The sequence below is a fragment of the Ophidiomyces ophidiicola genome (genome assembly GCF_022830035.1).
Source record: "Ophidiomyces ophidiicola strain CBS 122913 chromosome Unknown scaffold_6, whole genome shotgun sequence".
NCBI lineage: Eukaryota > Fungi > Ascomycota > Eurotiomycetes > Onygenales > Onygenaceae > Ophidiomyces > Ophidiomyces ophidiicola.
The window spans coordinates 140364-158087 of record NW_026054646.1 but is presented as its reverse complement, the minus strand read 5'-3'; the positions used below and the strand labels follow the sequence as shown (position 1 = coordinate 158087).

Below are 17724 nucleotides of genomic sequence, written 5' to 3'. Positions count from 1 at the left end.
AAGTTGAAACAGGGCAATTCGGCAGCCGCCAATGCTCCTCAGTAGTAGTTATATGGCACTGTTACACTGCGATAGGGATTGATCGCGTTTTCCTGCTAGATCAACTGGAGAAATAGCTATGCGCGAAGCTCTGTGCAGACAGGGAGAAGCCATTCCATTCTAGCGTAAACCAGCTCATGTCACAATATCAAGCTACCAATGGCTTAGTATTGGATGAAATAGGATCTGTCTATCTATCAACAGTCAAATGCGTTAGTGAAGTTTCACGCCATGGCGGCGATTTTCATAGCAAAATCCAGGTTCGTCGTTACTCCTCCAGCTTTGTGGCGCTGCAATGGCGGTCAAAGGCTCCAAGACGATTTGGTCATTCTTACTCGGTACCCTGTACGGAGTAGTTCTATCTCTTGCCGATCAGCCAGCTTTGATCTGAGTCGTGGATGGCAGATCTTGAGAATGCTGTTTTGTGGTCCTGGTGCTGTTAAGGCGGCTTGCTGACGTGATATGCGGGGAAATCTTTGCCTTGCCAGCCACCAACTCACTATCCTCACCTACAACAGGCCCCTCGACTCGCTGTCCAACCATACTCTCAAGGGGTGAGAGTTCTGGCACGGATACGCCACCAAGCCCAGCTTGAACGGCCGCCTTAGCTTGCTGGGCACGGCAAACCACCCGAAGCGAGGGCGCAAAAACCACGGGCCTAGCGGCGACGCATTCACGACCAGTCAACTGCAGACTCGCACCTGTTTCATGGAACCGGAATGACATCGCACGTTTCTGGACAAACCACGGTTTCGACGATCATCTTAAGGCCAAAGCCCCCCAGTGGTGGTGATTGGCGTGCGCCTCGCTAACTACTATGTAGTTAAAGGGAGCTTTAACTTCAAAAACTCTCTTGACTGATGGGCGGATAGTGTTTGAGGCTACGGCCATGGCTTGACTAACTAGTTAATTAACTGATTCGAGAATGGGTACTCCGTAACGAAAGCTGCGCTGGAAGCTACAGGACGGTTCGTTAGCTGTGATTCACGTCGTATGGGAGCAAGTTCATACAAGATAGAGATTGGGTCGCGATAATGATACTGGTGGACAGATCTTCCGAGCCTACTACAACCTGTCCATACACCCAATGCGTGAAAAAAAAACTCCAACTTCTCATGAAAAATATACAAAAACCAAGAAACCGACCCTATTTGTATACATATATATGCATCCGCAAAACGCCTCATAGCCAGTCATTAGGCCGACGGCGCGAGCCTGGCCGAGTATCCAATCCGGTTTCATCGCTTCTTGCGGCTCCGGGTGTGGCCCCCAATTCGAGCGCCTCGATAGAATCACCCGTTCCATATCTCTCACTAATTTGCTTCAGGGTGTCTTTCCTATAAATTGCTTTGGGGTTCTTGTGGTCCTTTTGGTAGGAGTGATCCGGGTCGCCGCTATGATGGTGCAAGGTCTTGAATCCCAAAAGGGGCAGGTATTTCTGTGCAAATGGACGTAGAATCGGTATCGATGGGCAGATAACAGACAAGTTAAGCTCGAAGTCACTCCAAAGCCACACATTGTATCCTTCCCCTGCAGATAGTTAGGGACAGCGAGTTTTCAGGCGAGGAGGGATATTTGCTTACAGGAAACATCGTAAGTAATGACAATCGCCCTGTATGTATAGTATGTTTTCAGAGCGGAGGCGACGCAGGCACTGTAGTGAGAGACTGGGTTAGCAATCTAGGCCAGCAGGGCAGGGCAACAGTTGTTCGTACATCAAACCTAGGCTCATCAAAATGATCAAGATCACTCGATCCTTAATAGGAAGACGTAACTTCCAAAGAGTCGGTATTGGTAGAATGAGCACTATCAAATCCGTAACAAAATTCGTTATTGATGCAGAAAACATCTTTCCCAGCTCATCAACACATTTAGCGTCCCGCGGGGCGTCCCAATAATCCCGGAGAGGCCTGGAAGTCGCACGGCCAAGGTTAGGAGGCTGGAACAAAATATTTGATTTGCTGAGCGGGATCCTTACCTGCAGTTGAAAAATAAAGCAAAAGCATATGCTAGAGATAAGGTGTTAGACGAATCGGTCTTCCAACAGCACGCAGGCATAATGTGGATACGTACATGTCCACCAGGCTACTAGGACACCCAGCATCACATAGGTTGCGACTCTATACGGCTTGGAAGTGAAGAAGCGAAGGTAGGAGGTAAGAATCGAGGATTTAACCAGCAGCATGATAGTAATATAAAGCACCTGGCTTGCCCAGCTCAACTATGATGAGAAATGCTGAATGAGTACCATTTGACAATTCGTACCCAGGAGGGGGAATGTAAGCTTACTTTCCTCGACGGTCGGAGCCATTCTTTTTTGTTATCCCATATATGAATTCCTATACCCCAAAGTCAGAACATCTTCAATATGGGACCGTGCAGAGAGACGCACCCCATCCGTAATGTGTAGCGACGATGCTCACAACTGTTGCAGCGACCACGACAGGCTAATGAAAAGAATATTGTTAGCTTAAGTAGCATGGCAATGGGGCTGCAACAATACCATCACAGAGACCATGAGCCAATCATCCCATGAAGCTGACCGTCTCATCCAGATTCGCACATACATCCGCAGGCACACAATAATGACAGATAAAGTCAAGAGAGTGATTCCCACAATGGCCACCTGCGGGCCTTGATATTCGGGGTTGACATAGTTCGGCTTTGGCCAGGTGGCTATTATTTCTGGAGGAGGATTCCGCATTGCTCAGGTGGCGTACGGCCCATATCAGGCCTATTCGTCTAGACAAGAAGACACAGGAGAGATAGAAGCAGAACTTCTCGGGCGGTAATTACATGCAGCCAGCATCGACGTACATGTAGCAGAAAAATATGCAGGGATACCCTCGCGCGTCAAGAGCTCAGCATTTTTATATGGAGACACGGGTATTCATCTAGCTTCGCCGGGCTGGGCCCGTTGGCGCCATGATTCTGGCATGCTCGCACGGCGCCACTCTGGGGGCTCGATTGACCCATGGACGCTATTAACCTTGAGGCCTTAGTTGGAGGAGATCCGTGGGGCAGGCAATATCGCCACTTTGCAGGCATCGAAGGAAGAGGGCGTCCTCCACGGCGGGCCTGGGATCAATGCCATTTGGGGGCGTTTGTCGCGAGTCACCACGCACCTGATGGCTGGCCTGGCTAGATAATTAGTTGGATTCGTATCTAGTCAGTTAGCTTGTTCGTTTGCTTGTTGCGACTAGTGCTGGCGCTGCAGTTCCTCCAGGCTCACAGCTGCCAGATCGCAACTCAATCTCTCCGCCTACCCCGTCTGGCATCCAAACAGAATTCGCCTTGGGTCTGTCGCAACGCTGGGCCAATCGATCTCGTCGCCACGAACATTCGAACCGCAGAATCTCTGCCTCCTGAACCACCACACCGATTACACCTTGTTCTCCTGGCAAAATCGAGTTGCCATGCGGCGAATCATCCAGCTGTCTGTGCTAGGTCGCCCGCTAGGCTCGCTTACCCGTTACTTAGTTAGTATAACTGCGTGGCGGCGGTTTCTCGGAGCGCTAGTTAGACGACAACGAGTATCGGCCTGCAGTACTCCGTAATGCGGCCTGAAACCCAGAGAAAACCGGCTTCGTGAACGACCGAAAAAGCGTGGCTGATTGAGTTTCTTATCACAGCACTGGAAGAGCTTGGGACAGACCTCACACGAACACTGGTCAGAATGAGTTACTGCTGGGAAAAAAGAAAAAGAGAATGACTGGGTCGACCCACGATGTCTGGGTAGTTATCTGTTCGCCTGGCCTGGACCAGCTCTCAGGACGCGATGAATGTCACCCCTGAGGTGCCAACTGGGAGGGGTAGAGAGGGCTTGAGCATCCTCGCTGACCAACCGAAGGATGAGTGCCGGGCCTTTCTCGTTCAACTCCCTTGCGACCATGGAGCACATACCCACTACCGCCCCATTGCGCCAACCATGGCTTGGTCTTTTGCTGAAAATAATAGCTTCTCGGAGAATAATCACCGATGTCAAAGCTCTTACGGAGTACGACGTAGACGCATGTTAATATGGATCCGGGTATTGGCAGACCACCAGATATTCGCCAATATTCAACCAACGCACGGCTACTGACGCTGCGCGTGCAGGGTTGACATACAAGGCTCCAATACAGTATATACATATTGGTGTAGTGGTACGGATTACGGGGTATAAGTCGAGCTATTGCGCTCCTTATCTAACGAGGCGGTTTTCATTGGAAAACGGCGTCAATTTTCTAAATCTCTCCCTTCGCCTTTTTTCCTTGGACACAACAACGGCCCTATTTTGATTACTGTGATGAGCTGGTTTATGCCTATTCAAGATACTGTTTAGTAGGTTGGAATTAGCTTTCGGCTATTGCAGTTCTTGAAGAATGCTTTATGGCTCTTTATGAGCTGAAAATATGCTAAATGTCACATTGAAAGTAGCCAGCTATCTCTCTTACAGCCTCATTTCGGGTAGTAAGAATAGCTGTGTATGCCGATTTTTCTGGCACAACAGCAACTCTGTTTCCAGGGTAGCTCTGCATAATTTCTTAATTTTTGGCTTAAGATACCTTTCCATCCATAAAAATTTACATTATAACTTCGTTTAGATATTAATATATCTATATTTTCTCTCTATACCGTCGACGATTTACTTCAGCTTCCATCCTTTTCTAAAATACTATGCAATCGGGGACATCCCTTACCAGCCTAGTATCATGTGGACAGAGATACTAATTACCGGTGTCTCTTTTCTCTATTCACAAGTGTTCATTCAGTTCTCTTATTGATACTGCAGGACTATTTATCATGAATGATAAATACTTGAAATGCACAGTATATTTATTCTATTCACTGCCAAGTAGATATCCTAATTCATACCTATGTTGTGATTTTGGTCATGGCACAATAGCTGGAACATGCCGTGCCCATAAATGCCAGTGTTATCAGAGTCCAACCCCCCCAAATTATGAAATCTCAATTTCTCGCTTAGCAGTGTTATTCTGCCACTCCTATCTGTGCATAAAGAATTTGTATAAAATATTTTTCTGCACAATAGTCTCTAAATCTAGCTTACAGCCTTGTTTTGATTCTTAATTTTCCAAATCACTTTCTATTTCTTTTTAATAACCAGCTGCAAAAGCTGATATTCTCCACATTTCTGTTTGAGGAATATAGGAAGGTGCAAATAAGTGTATAAAAGATGAACCAAAGAGTCCAGGTCTGTTCTGGTGCTTGTGGGCGATTAAAGTGTGGTTTCTGACGGCAGTTGAGTTGTAGATGAACTACTTCCACCAGATCTATCTCAGCCACGCAAATAGCGTCGTCACAGACTATATCACCAGGGGTAGACGTGATCAAATTTCCCGCGCAAAAATCGAGGCGGAAATATTGAAGGAAATTGACAAATCCGAGCTACCCTCGGCATATAGAATTGCTTGGTTTGCTCTGGTAAGTTCCAGCCTTTTTGACCAGAAAGCCCTTAGCTCATATCGGATTTTGATGGATCTCGCCGATGTTGATAGGTATTGCAAACGAATACCTTTGACATCTACTGGCTGGGACAACGGAACCAGCACCATCTTAGTAGAAAGTCCATCGCTCGTCTGGAGCCTGATTTGTCTCTTATCAATGAATGCGTGTATGAGAGCCCTGAGAGCTCTCCTGATGCCTCTGACGACGAGCTACCTGCATCCCCTGGGGTAGAGGCGAGCACTGAAATTGGCCCTCTGATCCCTGATTCAAGCTCAAATGACGACGATAGCTCGAGCGATAGGGAAGCATCTCCAGAAACCCTTAATTCAAGCCCACCTCCTCGTTCTGGCTGTGAGACACAAGGTGTCAATGGCGAAGCAGCAGTGCAGAGTATTGAAGGTCAGACCCAGCGCCCGCAGTATGGAGGAAAAAGCCTCCCTGAGGTGATTGCTGCGACAGTTACAGGAGCAACCCGAAAGATTACTCCTGGACGAGCACTATCAGCCCAGCGCGATTCTGTGGAGCCAACCCATAAGGGGCGCAAGCCCACCCGGGCTGCAGCGACTCCAAAGAAACCAAGGGCCACAAGAATGAAAGCGCCACCCAAGAAAAGGCGCGACGTCGCGGCAAAAATGCCGAAAATTGCTATCACGACTACCATAGATGAAGTCGACGAGGATGGCAATATTTCCGATCCAGCCTCACATGTCGAGACCCCAACGCCAAATAACGACAACGCTGACACCGATCCAAAAGAGGCAGCAAAGTGGCTACGTTGCCAGAAGGCTTGGGAAACCCGCCGACGCAGGGCTGCTGAAAGAGCAGCTACCGCGGCCAAAGAATTGGCAGAGGAACAAGGAAATGGGCGCACTTTCTCAACAGTGGCAGCGAGCGCAGCTGGTAGTGGTGCCGGCAAGGCGCGAGGCAGGAAGAACAAAACAGTGCGTTTCAACATCCCTGAAGACAAATTCTGATATTATGAACGAGGACAATATTAACCCAGGCTTCGAAACAAGGAACTCGAATACCGCCGAAATCAGAGATAACAAATCGTAGCTAGCAGACGGCCTGCTCTCCCGCCTTGTAGCACTTCTTTTTGAAAAATTTTTCCCCTCAGTTTTCACCTTTTGCCTTGTTCAGATATGATAGTTTCTGACCATGGTTCATTAGTATGATCAAGATGCTTAGGTTTCTTTTTTGTCGTTGTTTTCATTTGTGGAGGACTGGAGGTTTCCGCTGTTTATCTTGGCCTCATTGTGTGTCTTGGTCTTTTGCTTGCATGCCCCTGTTCTGTTCTGGGGGCTTCTGTGGTTTTGTTTTATTATTAGTTAGTTCATCTTTCTCTAGAGTTTTATTATTCCAAGGTTTATTTTGTTTTGAGGCAGAATTAAAATAGAGTCATATGCCTATTCGCCCACCCTTTTGAGTCTTTGATCGCCATATATGCAAGAAATCCTTCCGAGTCTGCAAGCAGCAGATACAAAAGTTGGTTTTTAAACACCCTTTTACCCACAGAAATGCAGAAACGCCACCCCATGTGAATAGAGCAAAAGAAGAGGAGAGACTCCTAACGATGAGCAAATAAAAATAGTTATACAGTGTTGGGAGAGTAAAAAAAAAGGGCAAGAGGAAATTTCAGAGATATCGCTTTTCGAAAAATTCTTCATATGTTTGAATTTGATCTCCCACCTCGAAGCCGGTCCAGTTGTCAAAAGCCAGACCACATTCAGTTCCTTTGCGCATTTCTGGTACATCTTTCTTGATATTTTTTAGGGATTTAATCAATCCTATTACAGCATTAGTAATAATCCATACCATCTTTCTAAAAAGGATCTACTCACCATCATAAATAACGGTTTTATCTTTACCTCGTAAAACCTTAACTTTATGGGCACGATTGATAACACCATTGTTTACCCTGCACCCGGCGATAAGAGTCTTGACTCGCCCTTTGACAGTAATCTCAAAGGTTTGGCCAATTTCAGCCTCCCCTGATACCCTGTGTATCTTAGTCGGCGGCAAATGCTCACTTAATTTCGCTTTCACTTCATTGATTAACTCGTATATTATGTTGTGGTCCAAAATTTTAACCCCAAAGCCGTCTGCGAGCCGCGACTTGTCAGGGTCAATACTTTGATTAAATGATAGTATATGTCCGTTGGAGGCGAAAGCAAGCTCGATATCGAATTCGGATACTTGACCAACCCCTGAGCGAATAATTCTGGCATAGACCTCATTGTTCCCAAGAGCAGAAATTGAATTCATAATAGCTTCCACGGATCCGGACACATCGGCTTTGATAATGAATGGAATACCTTTGGGCCCAGATTTGACGTTGTTAGATGGACTAACGCCGTGTTCGTTTTGAAGCCTCGCCTGCTCTGCAGCTAGCGCCTGTTGCCTTTTCTCGCGTCGAGCCTCATTAATGGCATTCGTGTCAGTTGTTAATTGTTGACTTTCTTCTTTTTCCAGCCTTGAAGCAACAACTGCCTTTGCTGTCTGTTCCGTACTCGTCTGGAGAACCTCGCTACCGGCTAATGGTTGCTCTCTCCAGCCATCGACTTCAACAGGTGTTCCAGGTAGAGCCTCATCAACTTCAACACCGGCTTCATTCTTTAGCGTTCGTATTCGTGACCATGCCGTGCCAGCCACGACGATATCACCAGGTCTTAAAGTACCCCGTCTGACAAGAATAGTAGCAACTTTCCCGGCAGGCTTCGTTGTTGCTTCCACAATCCAGCCTTCAACGTTGCCTTCTTTATCCCCGCGAAGGTCAAGCATTTCTGCCAATGTCGATGCTGCTTCTTCCAGGTCTAACATGCCTTGTCCAGTTTTCCCGCTGACACAAACAGCTTGGACATCACCGCCATAATCCTCAACGTTCACACTATGTTGGGCAAGGTCCTGTTTTACCGCTTCGATTTTGACATTCGGCTTGTCAACTTTGTTTATAGCGACTATTATAGGAACATTGGCTTGCTTTGCATGCTTGATGGCTTCTATCGTTTGCGGCTTTACGCTGTCATCTGCAGCAACGACCAAAATAACGATATCGGTCACATCGGCTCCTCTCTTTCGCATTTCAAGAAAAGCTGCGTGTCCGGGGGTATCTAAAAATGTGATTTGCTTACCCGACGGCATAGTGACTGAAAAAGCGCCAATATGCTGTGTGATGCCCCCATGTTCTGATGCCACGATGGAAGACTTTCGTAACCAATCCAGAATTGTAGTTTTTCCATGATCGACATGCCCCATTATAGTGACAACAGGAGGACGTAATGGCCAACCTGAAATGTCGTCCGGAATCGGTTGGGCCACTAATTCCTCAACATGAGTGTCGTATATAGGATCAAAATCGTATTCAGTAGCGATTAACGCTGCCGTTTCTGCGTCGAGGATGTGGTCGTAGGTAGCTTCCTCAAAACCTAGCTCTTTCAACGATTTTAAGAACAGAGGTGGTCGGACTGATAGTGCATTGGCAAGGTTTGAGACACTAATGAAATCTGGAAGGAAAATGGGTGTACGGGCGTTGTCTCGTATACGCTTTTTTCTCTCTTCCTTTTCCAGTTTCCTAGCTTTTCGATGCTCACGAATCCGTTTCCTCTCGACTTCATCCATGTCAAACTTGTCCTTTCTAGAATTTTCGGAACGCCCGAAGGGAGTATCATCATCTTCATGCTCTCCGCGTACCGATACCGACTTCCTGTCCTTTTTCCGCCGTTTCTTTTGGGCCTGCCAAGTTTCTTCGTCCGTTTCAGGAACATGACTCTGTATTTTCCCGTGTGTTTGCTCTGCAATGTCTTCCTTGGAAGATACAGGAGCCTCTTCCTTCTGCTCAGAGGCTCGCGCTTCAGGTTGATTACTAGGAAGCTGTGGCAAATCGGCATTATCAATTACTGAACTTGAATGGCCCAAGGTCACTCTTCGAAACCCAGAAAATTTCCAGTTATCGGGGTTTTCACGAAATTTTGCTTCACGTTCAGCGACAGCGTTGTATATCGGGGCCGCTTGCGAATCCTGTGAAGAATTCTGCATGGGGACACTTTTCCACGGGCGAAACCCTTCTGAAGCCGGAGCCCGTTTGAATCTCGACCCAAATGACCCCCATTCTCGTCTAGAGCCCGGATTGGAATGTTCAGTATAGCTAGGAGTTGCTGACGACGTGGTGGGAGGATGTCCAGCCTGTGCAGTTGTATTTCCCAAAGCAACATATCTGAACTGTTTTTGCTCTTGTCTAGTGCTTGTACCTGATATCCGTGACTCCGGAGCTGCTGCTGTGGGCTGAGTAGTGGGAGGTTGCGAAAATCTCAGCGGCGATCTTGAAGGCGGATTTTTGGCTGGAGGAGCATTTTGTGAAAGGACTTCCTCTCTCTGTTTTATCTCATACGATGTTAGCTGTGGCTTTGACCCGAACACAGGCTTTCCCCATCCTCCTTTGAATCCAAAAGTAGAACCGGCCGGTTTTAAAGTAGATGGGCTCTCCGGTACTGTGTGAGAGATCGCGGGGCGAGTTGCAGTGCCATTGTCTCCATATGAGAGCTTGTATGTAAAGCTAAAGTGCCTGGCCGACCGGTAGGTATCTAGGCTGTACGGGATGCGCGCCGCGCAATTTCGAAACGGAACGCTATGTCTGTCCGGACATCGTAGGGCCTACAGAGAAACAGTCAGTAACAGGTGAACTCTAGCTTGCAGTTTCAATTAAGACTCACCTTAACCAGAGACCTCCTCCGCATCATGGTAGACAGCAGACAACCTCTTGACGCTCCATGCCATCGGACTGCCGTCCTTTCCTATTCTAGAAAGATTCTCGATGAGAAATCTCATCGGGCCGATATTTATACCGGAGATCACGTAATCCGGCATGTGGGGCACGACGTCGGCTTTTCGGCCAATCATCGCCGGACTCCCCGGTCGCTTCTCCGCCTTCACTTTCCGCCGCAACGGGGAACTCTTCATGGTTTACGGCCGAGTCGAAGATTTTTTTCTCTTTCGTTGGTTCTTTTATAGTAGTAGATTTGCTTGATATTTCCATTTGTTAGATTTGCAATTCGTCTTTCGTTGAAGTACCTATCCGCAGCCTTGACAATACACTCCAAAGCGGGGAGTAACTGAGAAAACAATGGAGGAGATAGAAAGCCACGATGGCCAGGGTGCACTACGAACATTGAAAGATCTCTCTGCAGGGGCTGCTGGTGGTGTTGCCCAAGTGGTAATTGGCCAACCCTTTGGTATGTCTCTGGTCGCTGGCTCGCAACTGTTGGTAACAGGAATTGAGTTTTGATATTGGTGCAGATATTGTGAAGGTCAGACTTCAAACAACAACGCAGTATTCGAGTGCATTGGATTGTGCCACCAAGATATTATCTAAGGAGGGCCCATTGGCTTTCTATAAAGGGACTCTAACGCCACTAATCGGCATTGGTGCTTGCGTATGCTTTACCTCTGCTAAGTATCCATCCTTGTTTTACTTAGTTTCGCCTAACATTTTTTGGTTGTTGGCAGGTCAGTGTACAGTTTGGAGCTTTCCATGAAGCACGAAGACGACTTGAAGAATTTAACGCGAAGCGTGGACATCCTGCTGGCCTTTCGTACTCCCAATACTACCTTGCGGGTGCCTTTGCCGGTGTCACCAACTCCGTGATATCGGGGCCCATCGAACACATTCGTATTCGCCTTCAGACTCAACCACACGGTGCAGATCGCCTTTATAATGGGCCTTTGGATTGTATTAAGAAGCTCTCCTCCCAAGGGGGTGTATTTCGTGGTCTATATAGAGGCGAAGCAGTCACGGTACTCAGAGAAGCTCAAGCATATGGCGTATGGTTTCTTTCTTTCGAATATTTGATGAACTGGGAAGCAAGACGTAATCAGGTTAAGCGTGAAGATATCTCCAGCCTCAAAGTTGCATCATATGGCGGCCTAGCTGGTGAAGCGCTGTGGCTTTCCAGTTACCCCTTTGATGTTATAAAGAGTAAAATGCAGAGTGATGGATTTGGTGCCGAGCAAAAATATAAGAGCATGACTGATTGCTTCAAAAAGACATATGCCAAAGAAGGCCTTGGTGGTTTCTGGAAGGGAATTGGTCCAACTTTGCTCAGAGCCATGCCTGTATCTGCAGGTACTTTTGCTGTGTAAGTTTTTACTCTATGCACGACCTATTTCTATAAATCAGTCTGCTAACCCCTACAGTGTTGAGTTCGCGATGAGAGCACTTGCCTAGGCTTCTCCCTGTGATCTGAAAAGTTCTGGCGCTTACCTGTGTGTGGCATTTCTTTCCTGGGTTTCTTGGAGGCAATGTTGGGCATTATACCATTCTATATTCGACGCCGCTAAACATCTCTATATAGCTAGAGATTCATGTATGTGTACATTAATAGATATTCAACATCTATTCTACTGTGGAGTGTATCGCGTTCAAAAGAGGCTGCATACAGATCCATCCTAGAAACCTACAAAATCAGATCCAAGTCAAGGAGTATATAAGAAAATAGTATAGTACACGCTTTCGGGACCATATCATCCCAGCGATAATTACATCAAATTGAAAAGGGGTCTTTCATTATTTCATCTTCTGAAATACGTGTATACGGCAATTTTCCAGCTTTGGTTTCTTCGAATCTCCGTTTCTGGCCTGCTTCACCAGCTCTGCCCAGTACACCTGCGATCAAAGTGATAGATCGTATGCTATCATCGTTTGCGGGAATTGGGTATGTGACTCTTGTAACATCGGCGTCTGTATCAATTACGCCAATTGTCGGGATATTATACGCCCTGCACTCCCGTAATAAGACCACATTCTCCATCGGATTTAAACATACTACCAAATCTGGTCTGAGGACTGGTTTGTTCTTAAGGTTCTCGTCATACTGCGGCAACTGATTGTCGAACTCGTCTACAACCTTCAGTGCACAGCCCTTCAGAAGTTGCTCGCCGTTTGTAATAGATCCGGGCACCCATCGTGTAAAAACGTGATATCCCTTAGCTAATTCAGCCGCGCGTACGACCGCCCGACTCTGGTTTTCTCGCGTTCCAACAAATAATACTAGTCCTCCGCGTCTGGAAACTTCCTCGACAATTTTTGCAGCCCTTCGTAAATATGCTGCTGTGACCTCTAGAGAGATGATATGAATCCCCTCACGGATACCGAATATGTAGGAGGAATTCCGAGGGTTCCAGAGGGCAGTTGCATGACCAAGGTGCGTTTGAGAGGCTAGGAGAATTTCGAGTGTAATTTCGGAGGGTCGTGGGGGATTATTCAGTAAGTCATCGGGTAAATATTTGCCCAGAATCTTAGAACCGAATTTATTAAACTGATTGCCTATTGAAGCCAGCTTGTGGTTAGTCCGAGGCCGCGAGAGAATGAGATAGCAACATACGTCGTGTCATGGCATTTTCAAACTGTTCGGCAGCTTGTAATTTATTCTCTAATGTTTCTACTTCATCCTCAGTCGGTGACTTTTCGATTTGAACAGTTGGCTGGGGGGTCTCCGTCTGGGTCAAGAGGTAGCGGGATGGTTGAAAAGTTGGGCGGACTGCGCTGAAGAGCACTCGGCCTGAATTTGAAAAGGGTTAACACTCCAGATCGTACCATAAATCGACATAAAAAGGTTGCCTACTCTGCCGCCGGTATATTTGTCGTATTATCATATTGGGCTGACTGAGAACTTGATCAAGAAAAGCAATCGCCTACCGGAAACATTTTGATATTCAACCGAAAAAGAGTCAAATTATCACTAACGGTATACAGAATCCCGTGGCTTATGTAAGCTCATGTGGGCCTATCTAGTTATATGCCAAGAGTTCACTTCCACTGATAGATCCATGTCTCTTACATACGGAGTACAGGGAGAGGATTGCCCGATATATATCCTGCAAGGGGCTTATTTCTAAAGATTGAGGGCGAAGGGAATGGAGGAGGGAAATTTGTTGATACTATACCGACAATTATAGAATTTAAGTTTCAACAAATAATACGGAGTATATTCGCCGCGAATCTCAGCAACTGCTCTGTGCTCCGTACCGACTCACGAGCCACCGCCAAACAAAAAAATAGCCCACTTCAAAATGCTTGATTGACTGAAATCATGGGTTGTGGTATCATGAATCCCAGTTGAAGAATTGGCAAATGGTCGCTCAGGCAATGATAGGGAACCTACTAGATGCCATTGGGCAGTTGATCTGGCCTTCTATATTGTAGTATGAGACAGGAGAAAGATCAGCCATATTTTGGAGATTCAAGCAAGCAGTTGAGTAGTAATCTACCGAGTCTTCAGGATACAAACAAGAATGCCAGCAACACCGAGTTCAATGCCAATGAAATGGAAACAATTAAGCCCTCATATTGCAGGCAGAGAGGCCGAATAACAATACCGCGCACAAACACACGTTACTTCTTGCCAAAGAGCGATCCGAGACCGCTCGCAGCACCGCCGAAAGCACTTCCTCCGCCGCTGCCACCGCTGCTTCCCTCCTTGTTGTGCTTCTTCAATTTGTCTTCAGCGAGACTACCGATCACGGCACCGGCAATTGTGCCAATGAAGCCGTGGTTGGCCTTAGACCCGGCATAGCCACCGGCAATTCCGCCAGTGATAGCTCCTCCAATACCACGCTCACCGTCCTGGGCACCTCCAGGGGCATCACCAGGGCCGCCTTGATAGTTTTGTCTGCACTCTTCATTAGTTTGTTATTCAAGTATAGCTTGCCATTGTACATACTGTTGTCCATATTGCTGTTGAGATCCGTGTTGCTGGTGTCCCTGACCTTGGGGATATTGGCCGTATTGCTGTTGCTGGTGCTGTTGAGAATATCCACCGTATTGGTCTTGCTGGCCGTAGCCCTGCTGGCCACCTTGGGGGTAGCCTTGCTGAGAGTAACCCTGGTTGTACTGTTGCTGTTGCGGGTATCCTCCCTGTTGCTGGCCGTAGCCTCCCTGGTTGTAGTTTTGGTTGTACTGATCGTAAGGGCCAGACATTGTGAAGTAGTTTGTGTTGCTTGGCTGATGTATGTATAGAAGAGTGACAAGAAGAGGATCGATGGGTTGGAGGGGATTCTAGGATGAAGATGGAAGGATTGCGTTTGATGTTGATGGATGAGGACAAAGGAGGGGAAACACCCCGCTTTTTATATCTTTTAATTACCCCCGTACTCACTCCGTACGCCTGAGAGTCAACGCGGCTGAGGAATTCGGAGGAATTCAGCCGACAATAGACTCTGCGCCAGCGTAAACAGTGTATTCCCATGGTATCATACCGGAACCGGTCTTTTCGTCACCCTCAGCCACAGCGCAGCCTTCTAATTCGTCATTTGTGATGACTAGACAGACCCACCCCTGCGACCCTGAGTGGCTGCGACTGCGGTCAGGGCAGGAGCCAGCTGAAGCCAGCTGCCAGCCCCGCGCTAGACCGCGCCCGCGCCACGACTGCGGCGGTGGTCGGCGCGGACACGGCTTGGCACAGCCCGATTATATCACGTGCGCTGATCAGACGATCAAGGGGAGGTTGGACATTGCTTGCTTGACAGCCCAACGACGGTGCTATTTTTGACTCATGGCGACGCTCTAGCTATGGCTATGATGTTTGTTTGTATGTACATTTCGTTCTCATTCTTACATCTATGTGCAAATTGCTGCAAAACACGAGTCTCACTTCTCTTCATTGATGCCGTTGTATGCCAGAAGGTTAGGGCTACCGGTGCCTGGGTTCTTGACCAAGTTGGGGATTGCGAGCCCTAGGACCTTCTTGGTCACATCGGCAGGGGTAGCAAAGTCTTCCCTAGCCATCAAATATGCAACCAGACCAGCAACATGGGGTGCTGCGACCGAGGTTCCATCCGCCTTGTTTGTCCCGTTGTTGTTGGCTCCCTTCCAAGTGGAGAGGATTCTCTCACCAGGAGCAAAAAGGTCCACGACTTTTCCATAATTCGAGAAATACGAGCGAGTGTTATCGAAACGGAAAGCGCCTACAGTGATTGCGTTGGGTGCAGATGCTGGAGTGTTGTTCATTGCGTCTTTCTGTATCGAGATGTCAGTCATAATAATCCAGGTTGCCTCATGTATAGTGGAGCCTTACCCCGTTGTTGCCAGCTGCAACAACTACTGTGATTCCAGATTTGATGGCAGCTTCAACGGCATCGTCGAACTCCTGATATTTGGCACTGGCTAAAGCGCACCTCTTATCAGTTCTTGTCTTTGGGGAATCCTTTCGAAGAACTGAACATACTAATACTCATATTGATAACCGCCTTCTTCTGCCGGCTACTGTCTGTGATATTTTTGACAATCCAGTTGAAAGCATCGAAAATAAAATCGTATGTGGTCTAGATGGCACGAGTCAGTAAAGGCCCAAAACATATTGGAAAACCATCGCTAACCGAGCCAGTGTCGAATGCTTTAGCCGACACCACTGTCGCCTTCTTAGCTACTCCATATGTTTTTGAGGCGATGACACCCGCTACGTATGTGCCGTGTCCCAAGTTATCAGCATGGGGGATTGTTTTCAACGCATTGTACCCCAAGATTGCACGGCCTTCGAAGTCAATGTGGTTAACGTTGATACCAGAGTCCAACACATAAGCCCACACTCCTTCTCCAGCGGAACTATCATATTTATAGGTCCAGGATTGTCTTCCCTTGCTTGACATATGGCCCAAATTCCATCCAGCGTCGTTTTGTTGGACAGGAGAAGCGAGATATACCTTTCGGTCTGGACTAACGGATTTCACCTAAATGTAATCACACCGGACTTAGTGACTTCTAGAACAGCCGAGTTCAAATGGTAAGTGTTCACCCACCAGTGGATTGCGTCTGATGTCCTCTGCAGTTTTGGCGTCAAATGAACCAGAGTATGCCTTGAAGTCGTGGATTTGGAACACTTTGCGAATACCGTCTGACTCCAATCCAGTACGGCCTGCCGCTGCCGCTGCCGCAAGGTTAGAACTGTGTATGGAGGAGACCCAGCTCTTGTGAGATTCAATATCTGCCTGCGTGACGCCATCTTTGAGGGTGACAATATATTTTCCAGGGACAATGTCACTGTCCTCTTGTGGTAGAGGGCTTGCCGCCACAAGGGGCAGCAAAAATAGGAAACTGGACTTCAAAAAATGCATGTTGACCAAAATCACCAGCAAAATGGTAACCAAAGATGATGGAGAAAGAAAACACGGGAACGAACGAAATATGAGCTACGGAGATGAGCAGATTTATACGCTCACCAGCTGATTCTCGGCGGCAATAGACGGCCGGCCTGCTTGTGGCAACACGCGTTGACGGTAATACTAATCGTATTATAGATTTAATCGGCTCGGGTGCTTGCGGGGTATCATCTGTCAACCGCTGCTGCTAGTATGAGAACCCGACCTGCCTTTTACCAGGCACTACTACAACGTTTCAAGAATACGTTGCCGTGTTACGATCGTCCGTACCAGGATAAGGCGTTGATACGCATGCATTTCCATGCATAACGGCGAACAAAAAGATCAGAGTATATGTTCTTTTCCCTTTCTTATCATTATTTAGACGTGCCTTTCAAAAAGATGATCATCTCCATGAGTGAAGGAATTTTTTTTTTTTTCAAAATGGTCGTTTCTCTCTAGCGAGACCACCTAAACGAGGCAAAAGTGGCGTGCAGTCTGATGTACCTGATCAAACTTCTGCAGGGAATGTTCCACGGGTGTTCTGGGATGGTCACAATCGCGGGGAAGTTCCCGGCGAGCCCAACCGAAGATGAGCGACGATCCCGAAGAAGAGTGGGTTAAATCGGTGGCTGCGACCCTATATATGTATGGGGTCATACTCCTAAGAGCCAATGGCATTTTACATGCTCTGATTCTGAGAGCCCATCTAACCTTGAGGAGCCCTACCAAGAAAGATATGCATAGAGGCGATTCCAAGATTCTGCTACTTATCTTTATACGGTGAGGGTATTGCTTGCTCTCAGGAGATCAACTTCTTGTCGTGGGGGCAGAGGAGCCTTGTTTGAATATCGAATTTGCTGCCGACCTTGTCTTTTTCCAAATATTCTTAACAAACTTGAATCCCATAAACAAAACAATACGCCTGCTGGAGCTATTATTATTATTTCCTGAAACCTGAACGTTCCAACCATTTGTTTCGGTGCAAATGAGATTGAAAAGGCCCATGAAGCCGAAGAAAGCTTGGCGCGTTCCCCTGTCTCTTGGCCAACTCAATATTGTCAACTTCCATGATACGGCGCGAGCCTTGAAATGCAGAATGAAAAG

General features: G+C 47.3%; 7 protein-coding genes across 7 annotated transcripts; 2 read left to right on the top strand and 5 right to left on the bottom strand.

The window, feature by feature from the left end:
* Positions 1-1222: 1222 nt before the first annotated feature.
* LOZ57_002219 (uncharacterized protein) lies at positions 1223-2743 on the bottom strand (the record flags this gene model as incomplete). Its single annotated transcript, XM_049251295.1, has 8 exons — positions 1223-1569; positions 1623-1693; positions 1755-1949; positions 2018-2048; positions 2113-2260; positions 2329-2378; positions 2432-2486; positions 2543-2743. The coding sequence occupies 8 exons, from the start codon at positions 2741-2743 to the stop codon at positions 1223-1225; spliced, it is 1098 nt and encodes a 365-aa protein (XP_049109595.1).
* A 2552-nt stretch (positions 2744-5295) lies between these two features.
* On the top strand, positions 5296-6464 carry LOZ57_002218 (uncharacterized protein; the record flags this gene model as incomplete). Its single annotated transcript, XM_049251294.1, has 2 exons — positions 5296-5466; positions 5541-6464. 2 exons carry the CDS (start codon positions 5296-5298, stop codon positions 6462-6464), a joined length of 1095 nt encoding a protein of 364 aa, XP_049109594.1.
* Positions 6465-7125: 661 nt separating this feature from the next.
* Positions 7126-10446, bottom strand: IFM1 (translation initiation factor IF-2; the record flags this gene model as incomplete). The annotated part of the gene is made up of 3 exons (XM_049251293.1): positions 7126-7277; positions 7332-10140; positions 10213-10446. The coding sequence occupies 3 exons, from the start codon at positions 10444-10446 to the stop codon at positions 7126-7128; spliced, it is 3195 nt and encodes a 1064-aa protein (XP_049109593.1).
* A 163-nt stretch (positions 10447-10609) lies between these two features.
* YMC1 (carrier protein ymc1) lies at positions 10610-11625 on the top strand (the record flags this gene model as incomplete). The annotated part of the gene is made up of 3 exons (XM_049251292.1): positions 10610-10718; positions 10783-10919; positions 10993-11625. 3 exons carry the CDS (start codon positions 10610-10612, stop codon positions 11623-11625), a joined length of 879 nt encoding a protein of 292 aa, XP_049109592.1.
* Positions 11626-12026: 401 nt separating this feature from the next.
* LOZ57_002215 (uncharacterized protein) lies at positions 12027-13091 on the bottom strand (the record flags this gene model as incomplete). The annotated part of the gene is made up of 3 exons (XM_049251291.1): positions 12027-12808; positions 12867-13043; positions 13079-13091. 3 exons carry the CDS (start codon positions 13089-13091, stop codon positions 12027-12029), a joined length of 972 nt encoding a protein of 323 aa, XP_049109591.1.
* A 785-nt stretch (positions 13092-13876) lies between these two features.
* Positions 13877-14461, bottom strand: LOZ57_002214 (uncharacterized protein; the record flags this gene model as incomplete). Its single annotated transcript, XM_049251290.1, has 2 exons — positions 13877-14153; positions 14205-14461. The coding sequence occupies 2 exons, from the start codon at positions 14459-14461 to the stop codon at positions 13877-13879; spliced, it is 534 nt and encodes a 177-aa protein (XP_049109590.1).
* A 669-nt stretch (positions 14462-15130) lies between these two features.
* On the bottom strand, positions 15131-16593 carry LOZ57_002213 (uncharacterized protein; the record flags this gene model as incomplete). The annotated part of the gene is made up of 5 exons (XM_049251289.1): positions 15131-15499; positions 15558-15646; positions 15708-15804; positions 15859-16209; positions 16279-16593. 5 exons carry the CDS (start codon positions 16591-16593, stop codon positions 15131-15133), a joined length of 1221 nt encoding a protein of 406 aa, XP_049109589.1.
* Between the last annotated feature and the right edge of the window lie 1131 nt (positions 16594-17724).